The 13,427-nt window shown below is 43.4% G+C and overlaps 1 protein-coding gene across 1 annotated transcript; it reads left to right on the top strand.

Annotated features, from left to right (window-relative positions):
• The first annotated feature begins 88 nt into the window (after nt 1-88).
• LOC123512035 (follistatin-related protein 1-like) lies at nt 89-11,778 on the top strand. Its single transcript, XM_045268189.1, has 9 exons — nt 89-181; nt 3,917-3,961; nt 6,615-6,636; nt 7,916-8,088; nt 8,507-8,597; nt 8,715-8,952; nt 9,757-9,869; nt 10,611-10,674; nt 10,803-11,778. The coding sequence occupies exons 2-9, from the start codon at nt 3,917-3,919 to the stop codon at nt 11,074-11,076; spliced, it is 1,020 nt and encodes a 339-aa protein (XP_045124124.1). The 5' UTR covers nt 89-181; the 3' UTR covers nt 11,077-11,778.
• The last annotated feature ends 1,649 nt before the right edge of the window (nt 11,779-13,427 follow it).

A 13,427-nucleotide genomic window follows, 5' to 3' on the forward strand; every position in this document is an offset into this window, starting at 1 on the left:
ACTGGCTGGGGCAAGTGTAGTGCAGCCACAGGGAGGCGAGGCGCTAGGGAGGCTTGGGGGAGGCAGGACCGGAGAGAGAGAGAGAGAGAGAGAGAGGAGCAAGGCAAGGTGCACCTCTCGAACACACCTCAGTTGGCTGCCGGCTTTGGTAAAGGAAGGTTGTCGCACGTCTCCACACACGGTTAGTTGTCCCAAAAGTTTGTTTCCAGCACGACCGAGGGAAAAGAAGGATCTCACATGAAAGTTTTGCATTTTTACGTGTGTTTGGGGAGTTTCTGGAACATTTTGTGGCGTGCATACGTGTGTGAAGGTGAAAAACAAGTGCGTGCGTGTGTTTGTGAGTGCACGTCATAATTACAGGTAGACAGGTAAGGTGAGTCAGGCCTTTCCCTCCGAGCCTTTTGGGGAAGTGAGTAAAAGGGAGGCGAGAGATGGAGATAAAGAAGAAAGAGAGAGAGGGAGGACTGATGAAAAGTTTATCCCGTCACCTTGAAACTCCACCACAGGACTCCAGTGACCTACTCCTCTTACTTCCTCCCTTCCTGCCTCTCACTCACTTCGTCCCTCACTCTACCCCGGCCCTCACGCCCTTTAAACCTTTACCTCTCCTCTGGAACCCTCACCTCTCCCTCACTCACTCCCCGGGCAGCATAGAAAGTAGATTAATTTGCAAACCTTAACGGGGCCTCAGAGAAAAGTTGTACCAGGGACGGAGTGGATAGCCAGAGAAGCCGGAGGTGGATGAGGGGGCGTGGATGGGGAGGTGGGGTGTGGGGGGAGGAGGGAGTGAGAGGGCCAAGGCAAGAGGAGGCGTCTAGGCGGGGAGACAGTCATGGTCACTACTACGTCTTGCGAGGAAGGTCAAAAAAATGCTGAATTCTCTCCTTGGTGCCTTGGGGTTTGATGTTCTAAGGCTCACTTCTGTCAAGGCAGGCGAGTCTTGGGTCTATATCCAGAAACGCTTTGCTCTCTCACCACGACTATTTTATAAGGGCCACAAAGATGACTAGAGGGGTTTTCAGGAGTGTTTCTGCAGTTGATAATGTAGAAATTTTGTCATTCTGCCTCTAGAAGCATAAAAATATTTTTGAAATCGCTCTTCTCTCTCACCACGACTATTTTCTAAGACCATAGAGATGATTAGCGGGGTTTTTAATAGTGTTTCTCCAGTTAACAATGTAGAAATCTTGCCACTCTGCCTCTAGAAGCGTAAAAATATCTTAGAAATCGCTCTTCTCTCTCACCACGACTATTTTCCAAGACCATAGAGATGATTCGCGGAGTTTTCAATCGTGTTTTTCCTGTTAGTAATGTAGAAATTTTGTCACTCTACCTTTAGAACCATAAAAACACCTTAAAAACTCATGTGATTAAATAAAACCTTTTGAAATAATGAAAGTGAAGCACAGAAGTGTTTGAGAATACGAGTCCATGAGGCGCCAAGCGAGGGACAGCCATGGGCGCTAATACGCCTTGCAACGGCCAAAGAAACACTAGTTTATCGCTTTGATACCTTGAAATTTAGTGTCCTGAAGCTCATAACTATCAAAGCAGAGCAGATAAAAGGCACGTGTAAGCAAGAAAGACCAAAAAAACATTGACTTCTTGCCCTGATCGCTTGAAATTTACTGATATGAAGCTTATAACTATCGAGGCAAGTAAGATATGAGGGTGTCGAGACAGGAAAGGCAAAAAAAACATCAATTTCTCGCTTGCATCGCTTGAAATTTAACGTTCTGAGTCTCATTACTGTCTCGGGTGCTCTGGTAAGGCGAGAGGTACCTTGATGTGTGCCGTGGAGGACCTGCAAGGCGTGGTGTGGTGGTTCCTGCCTCGTTACCTGGCGGGAAGCGTGGAATGGGATGATTGCAGAGTCCGGCACAAGCATGGGAACGTTCGTGTAGCTTCGGGAGGGTGAGATGTGAAATACAGGACTTGAATGGGCTTGGGTTCAAAACTGAGACTTGTGGGAATATTAGCATGAGAAATGGGACGTGGATGGAGGTGAAAAAATAAAGATGAGAGTAGAAATTGAAGCTGGAATAAGGTGGAACATGAAAAATTGAAGTTTATACGTAAAAATAGGGAAAAATTGTAACCTGTGGAGAGATCAGGTTGAATAATTTGGTGGAAAATTTAGAAAGAAGTAGAAATTGAAAACTGGAATGAGGTGAAAGATGAAAAATTTAAGCTTATACGTAGAAACTAGAGAAAAAATTGTAACCTGTGAGAAGATTGAGTTGAATTATGGTACGTATTGGTGAAAATTTGGAAAGGAGTATAGATTGAAAACTGGAATGAAGGGAAAGATGAAAAATGCAGTCTGTATGAAGCTTGTACGTAGAAATTGAGTAAAAATTGTATCCAGATGGGAATAAAAAGTTTGAAATTAAATAAAAATTGAGACAAATGACATGAAAGATAGAAAAAAAAATAGACCACCACTGAAAGAAATAGGAAAAAAAGTAAAAGATTAAAACTGAGAGATAAAATAAGAGAGAGAGAGAGAGAGAGAGAGAGAGAGAGAGAGAAGAAAACAACTTGACATTTATAAAAGAATACGAATAGGAAAAAAACCCACCAATGAATTTAAAGAGAACACAATACAAATTACTCATATTTACTTCCCTCCTTGTGTTCTCTTTCTTTATCTGTTTTTTTTTTTTTTTTTTTTTTATTTAACCCATGTGGGCTTTTCACGGGAATTTATTGGGCTAAAGGGATTACCTCCTATCTGAAAGCCCACCCGCTAGGAAACCGTTGCCCCGAGTGAGGAAGCCCAACCTACACTCTGACCGTGGACAGGATTCGAACCAGTGCGCTTGGAGACCCCTCGGACACCAAAGCACGCTCCTCACCCATACACACTGCAGTAGCCTGTGTAGAGATGAAGGTCACAGTTCGTACCTTTGCTTCATTCATACAGCTTTATTTTTTCACCATAGTTTCCCTTCTGTTCCTCCTTTTCTCTACTTTTTCCTCTTTTGTTAACGATATGCATTAGTTTTCTCTCTCTGCATTCCTTTATTTCTTCATTTTCACTGTCTTCTCTATTTTTTATCATTTATATTAATTGTCTATCGTATTTCTATGTCTACTTCATTTGTATATTTTGTTCCACTCTGTAACTCTTTTGTATCCTTCTCTCACTTTATTTTCCCCTCCATAACTCCTCTCTGCTCTTCTCTCGCTATTTTCCTCCTTTTATTATTCATATCATGTCTCAAATGTCCCTACCTTCACTTCCTTTCTTTATTTTTTTCACTCTAACTGCTTTCTGTCCTTCTCTCACTTTGCTTCCCCTTCATTCACACTGATTTCCTCCCCATAACACCCCTCTGCCCTTCTCTCGCTACTTTCCCCTCTTTTGTTACCCATTTGGTGCTCCTAATGGCCCTACCTCCCTTCATTCACACAGTTTTCCCCCTCCATGGTTCCTTTATCAGTGTTATCAAGGTCACACTCCACCCAGCCGCCACTGCCGCCTTTCTCCGCCTCCTTACTTAGCACGTGTGACCTCATGGCTAATGTAAGCTCAAGAACATAAGGTCACATATTCTCACTACCGCCTTTCTCTAGACCTTATGCTTACTATTATTACTTTTAACTAATTTAATCTTTTTTTGTATAACTTCATTACTATTGCGTCCATTTTTTCTTCTATTCTGCCTTTGTTCTCTCACCAGGAGTAATTTCAAAGGTTAAAAGACTATTTCTCCTGTTAAAAATGATGAAATCTTGTTAATCTGTCACTAGAACCTTGAAAAACACTCTCAGAAGCTCATGTGACTTCAGTTATAGCCTTTTTGAGACTCGAGGTGCAGTTCCGAGGTGCTTTAAGGTGGTTACTGTACTCCTTTCTCTTGCCCAGCCTCTGTGACACGCTTACTTATTCCCGTGTTTGTCTCCTTCACAGATGCGGCTGTTGATCGTATGCCTGGCAGTGGTGTCGGCCTCAGCGGTAAGTACTGTATGACAACTTGGGCTCTGACTGCGTATTTCTCCTGCATGATGCTCTTTTTTTTCACTTTTAATGGGGTCTCCTTACCATGTAGTGAGTTTCATGACTCTCTCTCTCTCTCTCTCTCTCTCTCTCTCTCTCTGATTGTGTATTTTTCCCATATTATAGAACTTATTTGAGGTTTTTGCTAGGTTACGTCTCTCTCTCTCTCTCTCTCTCTCTCTCTCTCTCTCTCTCTCTCTGTGTGTGTGTGTGTGTGTGTGTGTGTGTATTGTTTATTTGAGGTTTTTACTAAGTTCTCTCTCTCTCTCTCTCTCTCTCTCTCTCTCTCTATATCATCATATTTTTTACTCAGAAACGCTTTAATCTCACCACGACTGTTTTCCAAGGCCACAGAGACGACTGGCCGGGTTCTCAAGACTGTCTCTCCTGTCAATAATGTAAAAAAAATATCGTTAATTTGTCCATAGAATCGTAGAACCACCTTTAAAAAACCCGTCTCACTTCAACTAGAGGCCTTTAAATGCAGGAGATGTGCAACGCGGAAGTATTCCATGTTATAGGCTCCTTTTCTTGTTGACTGTGGGTTGCCAGCTGTCCAGAGGCTCGCTGTGTTCACGTGTAGCGCCCTCTATCCGCCGCCGCTCCTCACCCTCACGTTCCCGCCTCATAATATTTGACACTCATTCTTCTCTCGTGATAAATTGGTGGATTTTTAATCGTTTTATTTAAGTTTACCTTCTAGTTCTTTCGTTTTCTTCGATTTCTTCGTTTTCTTTCTTACTTTATGTTATTAATCTCTATTTTTCTTTATTTTTCCTTCTTTTTTTTCTCTTCCTTTTTCATCTTCTGCCTCCTCTTTCTTTTCCGTCTTCTTCGTCTTTTTCTTTTAATTTACGTCTCTTATTCCTTATGCTTCTTATTTCATTACTCTCTCTCTCTCTCTCTCTCTCTCTCTCTCTCTCTCTCTCTCTCTCTCTCTCTCTCTCTCTCTCCAGTAGTGAAGATAGTTTCATAATATTTCGTTGAAGTCACCTACATTCCATCCACTGACTCTCTCTCTCTCTCTCTCTCTCAAACATCTCTCTCTCTCTCATGCACCTCTCTCTCTCTCTCTCTCTCTCTCTCTCTCTCTCTCTCTCTCTCTCTCTCTCTCTCTCTCTCTCTCTCTCTCTCTCTCTCTCTCTCTCTCTCTCTCTCAAGTGTTCACAAGACGAGAGAGTTGAGATAAGATAAATTCACCTCACGTTTCGCGCCCCGCCCCTCCAAGCATTGCCCCGCCTCGCCACCCTCACGCACACACAAGCTAGGAGAGCGGAGGGGAGGGGAGGAGGGGAGGAAGGAAGAAAGGAGAGGATAGTTGGAGGAAGAAAGGGGAAAGAGGGAAGGAAGGGAGAGGACAAGAGAGAGAGAGAGAGAGAGAGAGAGAGAGAGAGAGAGAGAGATTGTGGGTCTTGTTTTGCTGTGATGCTGTGACAATTATTCCTCCTCCTCTTCTTCTTTTTCCTTCTCCTGTTCCTCCTCCTCCTCCTCCTCCTCCTCCTCCTCCTCCTCCTCCTCCTCCTCCCAAATGGTTTCTAATCCCACGTCCTTCCCAAAAACACTACATAATTATCCTCTTCCTTCCCTCTCACAAAGAATCACTCTCTCTCTCTCTCTCTCTCTCTCTCTCTCTCTCTCTCTCTCTCTCTGACAAATAACCTTAAAATTTCCCCCTTTCCTCCCTTTTCCCTCCCTCAGGCATAGAATTCACAGCCTCTCTCTCTCTCTCTCTCTCTCTCTCTCTCTCTCTCTCTCTCTCTCTCTCTCTCTCTCTCTCTCTCTCTCTCTCTCTCTCTCTTTGTCTCTCCACATCTCTGGGCAAGGTCACCAACACAAAGGATCAACAAGGAAGAACAAGCAGCATCTGACTTGTTGTCCCTCAGTAGGTTTCAAGACATTTATCCCTTTCTTTCGCCTGACTCTCTGACCTGCAAGGGGACTGGCGATCAAGTGAGCATTTTTTTTTATATATATTATTTGTTGACCTTGGCCGGTTTCCCCCTCTTACATAAAAGGTAGTGTTTGTGACCTGTACTATTCTAGAAGGGAGATATGGAGGATAGTAAAGATTTAGACTATTTGTGCACTGTTTTACTGGTTAGTCCATTAAATTGTTCGAAATCGACACTATTTTTATTTCTTTTGTTTTCTTTTTTCGTTCTTCCCTCCCTGATGTGTCTGTGAGAATCATGGTTTGCCTGAGAGTGCGTGTCATGAAGTTCTGCTTATCATTGTATTCTAGATGGAAGAGGTGGAGGAGAATAAAGATTTAGACTATTTGTTATTCGAAATCGACTTTTTTTTTCTTTTCTTTTCTTTTTCGTTCTTCCTTCTCTGATGTGTCTGTGAGAATCAAGGTTTGCCTCAGAGTGTGTGTCATGAAGTCTGCTTGTGTGAAATTCCGTTCTGCTTCTTATTGTCTTCATATTTTTTCTCTCTCCTTTTGTGTTTCGTAAAAAATTTTGTTGAATCACGTTTCGCTTCAGAGCTTAAGTGAATATTACACTCCGCTACTTGTTTTATTTATTTATTTATTTATTCATCTATTTATTTAGTTTTCTTGTTTATTGTCTTCAAATTTTAATCTTCGTTATGTTTCGTCTCTTTTCAGCTCGACATCAGCGGCGGCCGACGTAAGTATTGTACTGCCCCACGCCTCAACACTGCATGGGTTGTCAGGGAAGGGCGGCTGTGGTGGATGACTGATTTGTGTTCTTTATTGGCACTTTGCATGCTAGAGAATAAATACCTATCTTCTTCTTCTTCTTCTTCTTCTTCTTCTTCTTCTTCTTCTTCTTCTTCTTCTTCTTCTTCTTCTTCTTCTTCATCTTCCCCCTCCTACACCTCCTCCTGCTACACTTCACTGTCCTCACAACTTGACATTTCTACCTGGACTCAAGAACTTGTGTTTTTATTTACTTTCTCCGGAAATGCTCGTATCTCCTCAGCTTGTTATATGCAGCAGCAGGCAGAGAGAGAGAGAGAGAGAGAGAGAGAGAGTGTGTGAGAGTAGGGGGCAAACATTGGCCAACACACACACACAGACACACACACACACACACACACACACACACACACACACACACACACACACACACACACACACACACACACACACACACATCTTTATCATACCTTAGTCAACAATATCTTTCCTTATTCTGTGTTCTCCATGATTTAAGCTTCATTATTTTCTTTGCTAATCTTTTTTTCTTTTCATTTTTTACAATTATCTATCTTCACCCATCACCATTTCTAGTCTTTTTAGATCTTACTTTATATATATATATATATATATATATATATATATATATATATATATATATATATATATATATATATATATATATATATATATATATATATATATATATATATATATATATATATATATATATATATATATATATATATATATATATATCTTAATGTTTTCACGATTTCATCCTCTCCGTATAGAACGCAGCACTTAAATGTCTTTCATAAAACCATCTTCCTCCGATACAAAAGCATTACCTAAAGATGATCGTTTCCTTTAACCCGTCCAGTACCATGACGCGTTTTCATATTCATTCTGCTTCCTATTTTGGGATTTTCTACAGCTTCAGAAACTTATGTAGGGATTAAAAGAGTGAAGATTCTGGCCATTACTCTTCCTAATGTAAATAGAATCGTCTAATCATACCCAAATCTCAAGGTAAAAATGCGTTCTAGTACTGTAGGGGTTAATATCACCTTTCTTCACCCTCTCTTCATACCATAAGCCTTATTCACTTACGTCCAAACCTCATAGTGTCTTCACGGTTTCATAATCTTGGCATACAACACAATACTCAACTCTCTTTGTTCCTCTCCTATTGTCTGCACGTGTTCCGCTCCTATTCACTCGCCTCGTCCTTCCTCCTTCCTCAGGCGACCCGTGCCGGAGCGTGGAGTGCCGTGCGGGGCGGGAGTGCATCGTGGAGGGTGGCGTGGCACAGTGCCAGTGTGTCGCCACCTGCCCGGACCGCTACCAGCCCGTGTGTGGCTCAGATGAAAGGACCTATGACAACCACTGCAGCCTGCACCGCCACGCCTGCCTCACGGTGCGCCCATAGCCAAGTGAAGGGTGGTGTGCTGCGTCACTCTTGCAGTTTGAATGCTTGGGTGAACGCAGTGCTTGAGTGATTGGGTAGCGATGTCTGTCTGGCTTCAATACACGTGTTTCGGAGGAATTAAACTCATTGAATCTTTAGTGGTAATATAGGCACACAGACAGCGTTGTTAAGACCAGAAGGACTGTTGCTGTCTGTTTTCCTTTGTGTATTCCTCCTCCTCCTCATCCTGCTTAGGTTAGAATTAGTTCCCAAACGGCCGTGTAATGTTGTTGGTAAGGTTTATGCAGGAACTATCACGTGCAGGCCAGCTGAGTCCTTGCAGCTTCCGTTATTTCCCTGTGTTGCTATGATATAAAGGTTCGTTGGTGTTTGGGTGTCCTGTTTAACCAGAACAATGTTCCCGCAGGGCGAGCACATCAAGGTGACACACAAGGGCGTCTGCAAGACCCTCAAGTTCACCAAGAAGAAGAAACCTGCCGTCAAGAAAGAAGACCCAGGTAAGAATAGTCCCCCCTTCTCCGCTCTTCCTCTTCGTTTTCTTTTATAGAGCAGACTCGTATCGCTTTGTGTGACAGGTAAAATACAACCTGTAATCCTCTCCTCGACTTCCCCAGCCGTGTGCTACAGCTCCCAGCGCGACGCTTACCTGTTGCTGGTGGGCAAGAGGTGGCGGGACACCCTGAGTGCCCAGCCATGGCAAGTGGACGGTATGACCTTCAGGGAGAGTCTCTGGGGCCGCTTTTACACCTGCGACAAGAATAAGGACAACTACTTGGATTCCGACGAGATGCTGAACTGCACCTCCGACACAGTGTTCATGGCGAGACCCAACCAGGACCACGACCTCACCAGGTATCTCTCTCTTAGTGGTCTTAACCCCCTCAGTAGTGGGACGCATTTTTGCCATGAGTTTGGGTATGATTAAACGATTTTATTGACATTAGGAAGTGTCTATGGAGGTCAGAAGATTAGAGGCCAGAATCGTTACTATTTTAATCCCCACATAAGTTTCTGAAGCTGTATAAAATCACTAAATAATAAGCAGAATGAATATGAAAACGAGTCATAGCACTGAAGAGGTTAAAGCTACGTAAGGACACACTACACATAAGTCACTTGGAGGGTAAAGAGTAGGTGGCAATCGAATCAGAGCTAAGAAAAATCACATGTTAAATACGAGTAGTCATGCCGGAGACAGGTAGCAGTTCTTTCCTGCTACCCGCGTCCGTCGTTCTTGCCTCTAGCCATCCCGCTACTCTTTACCTTCCCAGCGAATCGCGTGCAGATTGTCCTTACCCTTAGGTCAGACTTGTAAGGACTTCTACCTAGTTCCGCTGTGACCTGTTCATCTTTGCAAGTCTGTAATGAGAACACAAAGGAACACAAAGCAAAGATGAGCTTGTAGAAGATTTGTTGGCCTTTACGAGGCTGGTTTTGATAAGTTAGCTTATAGAATTTGAAACAAAGATATGTAAAATAGTAAAGACAAGATGAAATACTGAAAGGGAAGGTGGTAAGAGAAAATATAAAGGGATAAAGGAAAGAATTGATGGATAAAACACTTCTGATATAATACTGGCAGAGTAATAACAATGACGTGCGTGTGTGTGTGTGTGTGTGTGTGTGTGTGTGTGTGTGTGTGTGTGTGTGTGCCAGGGCTCTGTGTGTGGACGCCATCGTGGACATGGGCGACACAAGCAGGGACTGGAGGCTTGACTTTGAGGAGTTCACCACTATCTTCACCCCAGGCTACCGTCCTCCACAGAAACGTGAGTATTGTATCTCCTCCCCTTCCCCCTCACTCACTCACTCACTCCCTTTTCTCCTCTCACTCCCCTCACTCCCTCTCCAACCTCCTCCATCAGAGTTGCGAGTATAAAGTTTTCTCCTTCTTTACCTCCTTTTTTCTCCTCTTCCTCGTATTCTTCCTACTTTTTTTCTCTTCTTCCTCCACCTTATGTTTATTTTCTCTCTTCTTTGTCAGAAATATGAGCGTAAAACCTTCTTCTCCATTTCTAGCTCATCCTCTTCCTATTACTTATCTTCCTCCTCGTTCAAAAGTGTGACTATAAAACTTAGTCCCCTCTCTACTTTTTCTCTCCCTTCTCCTCCTCCTCCTCCTCCAGCGCCGGGCTCACGTAACAGCGGCGGAGTGTTTTTCTCGTCTCTTGGAAGTATCAGTTTTCGAGTCAACCTCCTCGTCTTAAAGCTTTCACCAGGGAGGAGTTTGTGTCCCTGTGGTACTCAGGACGTCCCCCGTAGCGTGATTTGTGGCCTTGGGAAGTGGGAAGGAGGGGAGAGGGGTTACCGTATTCCTTACGTGCTATGAGAGAGAGAGAGAGAGAGAGAGAGAGAGAGAGGGGTCAGTGAAATGGCTGGAAACCCCCGCTTCTTTATTCTTATGCCAACAATGAGACAAATCTTAACGCCTTGCCTGAGCTACATTCCACATTTTTTTGTCAGAAAGTGTACTTATTGTCTTTTTTTCTTCCCGCTTCTCGTGTGGACAGGCTGCTCCCTTGAAGGCAAGAAGTACGTGGATGGCGAGGACGTGCAGGTGGATGGCAGCCTCTGGTGAGTATCGATATATATGTATTTGCCTATCTACCGATCAAACAATCAGTCTATCTATGTCTATGTGTATCTCTTTATCTATATATATGTCTGTGTCCATCTATCTATCTATCTATCTCTTCGTGCAGCATCTGTGCGGTGGGCAGCTGGGTGTGCACGTCGCCGACTGACGCCAGCACGCCCAAGGCCACTAAGAAGCAGCAGAAGCAGCAGCAAGACTTGCTGGACCAGGAGTTGCTCGCCCTTAACGAGCTGGATTACGACGAGGGCCTGGACGACGAGGAGTTCCTCATCAACGAGGAGGAGGACGAAGAGTTTCTGGAGGACTTGTTCGACGATCTCCTGGACAAACTGCACGACCACCGCCTCAAGAACAAGAAGCACCACCACAACCGCCTCTAGAACCGCTCGCTCTCTATTATTATTCCTTTCCCCAAATGTAGTCTCTACTCATACTACCACGCGGCAATAGTGTTGTTACGCCGCCGTGAAGCATCTCTCCCTTCCTCTCTCTCCCACACTCACTCTCACGGTGCCTCCAGTCACACACACACACACACACACACACACACACACAAATGAGTTGCATGTGATCGGGAGATTTCTTTGTTTCTTTAAATGAAGTGAAATAATGTTAATTTATCCTTTTATCTTACAGTTTAACACATTCTCTTCTCTCTCGTGTGGAGTGTGCAGCAGACTCGTGTCAGTCCTGCCAGCTTGCATAAATGCTTTAACTTGCGCGCCAGCATTAGATACTCTTATCAGAGGATATTTTATCTACTCAAGTAGCATTATACCTTTTTATTAACATGTCCAGGATTGCCTCATCAGTTGTTTCCTGCAGCCAGTGTGGGCAGGAATGATAGGAGAACACGTATGTTTAGACAGCTGGTGTGATGATGGTCTCTATAAGGCAAGTGTGACTGTGACAATGTGACAGTAACTTGAGAACGTGATGGATAGACGGACGGACGGACGAGGCCACCTCAGCAACATTGATATGGTGTGTGACATGGTAGCTTAGAAAAGAAACTTATATGTATTGTAACACGTGGTGTTTACTATTGCTACTTGTTTGATCTAATACAAAAAGTAAATATTGGCATGTGTTTCAGTCAGACTGCAAGTGTAACATACAGAAACTCTTGGCTCTCTCACCACGATTAGTATGTGTGTGTGTGTGTGTGTGTGTGTGTGTGTGTGTGTCACATTGCCTTCCACAAGTGATGTGAGAGGAATGCAGGATGAAGTGTTCTACCTAACATGAGTATATAATTATGTTGAGTCTGAAGTGAATAGAGACAATCTGTTGGGAGTAGAGATAGCCTGAAGGGAGTAGAGACAGTCTGGAGCCTCGTAAGCCTAACCACCCTTTTCCACACCACAAGACACGTCAATCACATCACTAAGCTTCAAAACAGTTAAAACTACACGTGCAATCGTCTCCATACTCGACAAAGCAGTCTTCTTACCTATATTTATAACTAAGGTGGCGTCTGCATTTCTGTCATCATTTTTATCTTCCTCTGACGTTTATAAGTCGTCTTCATACTCTCCTCATTCACATCCCGTTCTCCCGTTTCTCTCTTACCCACCACAATGCCATAGGAGTTACATTCACATACATACACAAACATACATACTTTTAATATATATGTATAGAAACAACAGAAGTAATGAGTCAAGAAAGAGATTGCAGAACGGTGAGATAAACGGGGAATAATTTGGAGGACGAAGGAATGACATAGGATGAAGGAATAAATACAAAGGAATGAAAGGGAGAAAGAGAAGCAGGGATAATAGTAGACAAACGAAAAAAAAAGAGGAGGAAAGAGAAACAGGGATGATAAATAAAGACGAACGAATGAGAGAAAGAGAATTGCTGTAACAATCCAAGTAGGTCTTTGACTGGATGTGCTGCCAGTGGATTGTCATTAGTTGAGGGGGCAGGGGGTTATATGAGGGTAAAGTGGGGCAAGCGAGGGTGATGTTGACATGTAGGGGATAAATAATGGGTAAATGAGGAGATGCATTACGTCTAGGGTGAATAGTGTGGGTCGGGAAGATAGGATATTTAAATAATTTCTTATATTATTTGATAACATGACAGATTTCCCGGCATTCCTTGCATGTGTGTGGACTGGCTGTGTGAGTGTGGGTCAGTTATAGCGAGAGCTGTGTCGGTGATGGTGGTAGTCCTGCTGGCGGCTGTGTGCGGTGTTTTGGTCAGCCGTGGCCAGTCTTGCCCTTCGCATACATACATACACATATAACAGTGCCCATTGCTTTCCTATTCCCAGGAGCGGCATCTTCGTGGCCCAGCGTCCCCAGAAGTGAGTGAAGCTTGCAGTGCAACCCAAACACAGTCAGGATCACTGCCCCGGTGCCCCCACCATATCACTCTCCTCCTCCACCCTTGTGGTCGTTTATTTAGGGTTTCATGCCGATAATTTAGGTGCTTTTTAAGGTCATTCGTTTATTTGTAGGCTTTCTTTACAGCTGAGTGTGGAAAAAGTGCGACATTTAAAGCAAATCGTCAGTATATAAACAAAGCCACTTCTAAGTGTCAGTATTATGCACCTTTTATTTGCTTATTTCACACTTATTGTAAGCCAGACATGTCTGAGAATGGAGCCACTTATCTCACCTATCTAGCGTTCTTATCAGCTGGTCAGATGAATCGGTTATGGCTTTATTTTGATATGATGAAAGAAGAATAAGAGGCAAGATGGCGGCTTCCCCACTGACAC

The sequence above is a fragment of the Portunus trituberculatus genome, chromosome 32 (assembly GCF_017591435.1).
Source record: "Portunus trituberculatus isolate SZX2019 chromosome 32, ASM1759143v1, whole genome shotgun sequence".
Taxonomy (NCBI): Eukaryota; Metazoa; Arthropoda; class Malacostraca; order Decapoda; family Portunidae; genus Portunus; species Portunus trituberculatus.

Bases quoted from the DNA above. Each gene is read 5' to 3' on its own strand.
- LOC123512035 (XM_045268189.1), top strand. From the start codon at position 3,917: ATGCGGCTGTTGATCGTATGCCTGGCAGTGGTGTCGGCCTCAGCG. The intron at 8,089-8,506 runs GTGCGCCCATAG...ATGTTCCCGCAG, and splicing joins ACCGCCACGCCTGCCTCACG to GGCGAGCACATCAAGGTGAC. The intron at 9,870-10,610 runs GTGAGTATTGTA...TCGTGTGGACAG, and splicing joins CTACCGTCCTCCACAGAAAC to GCTGCTCCCTTGAAGGCAAG.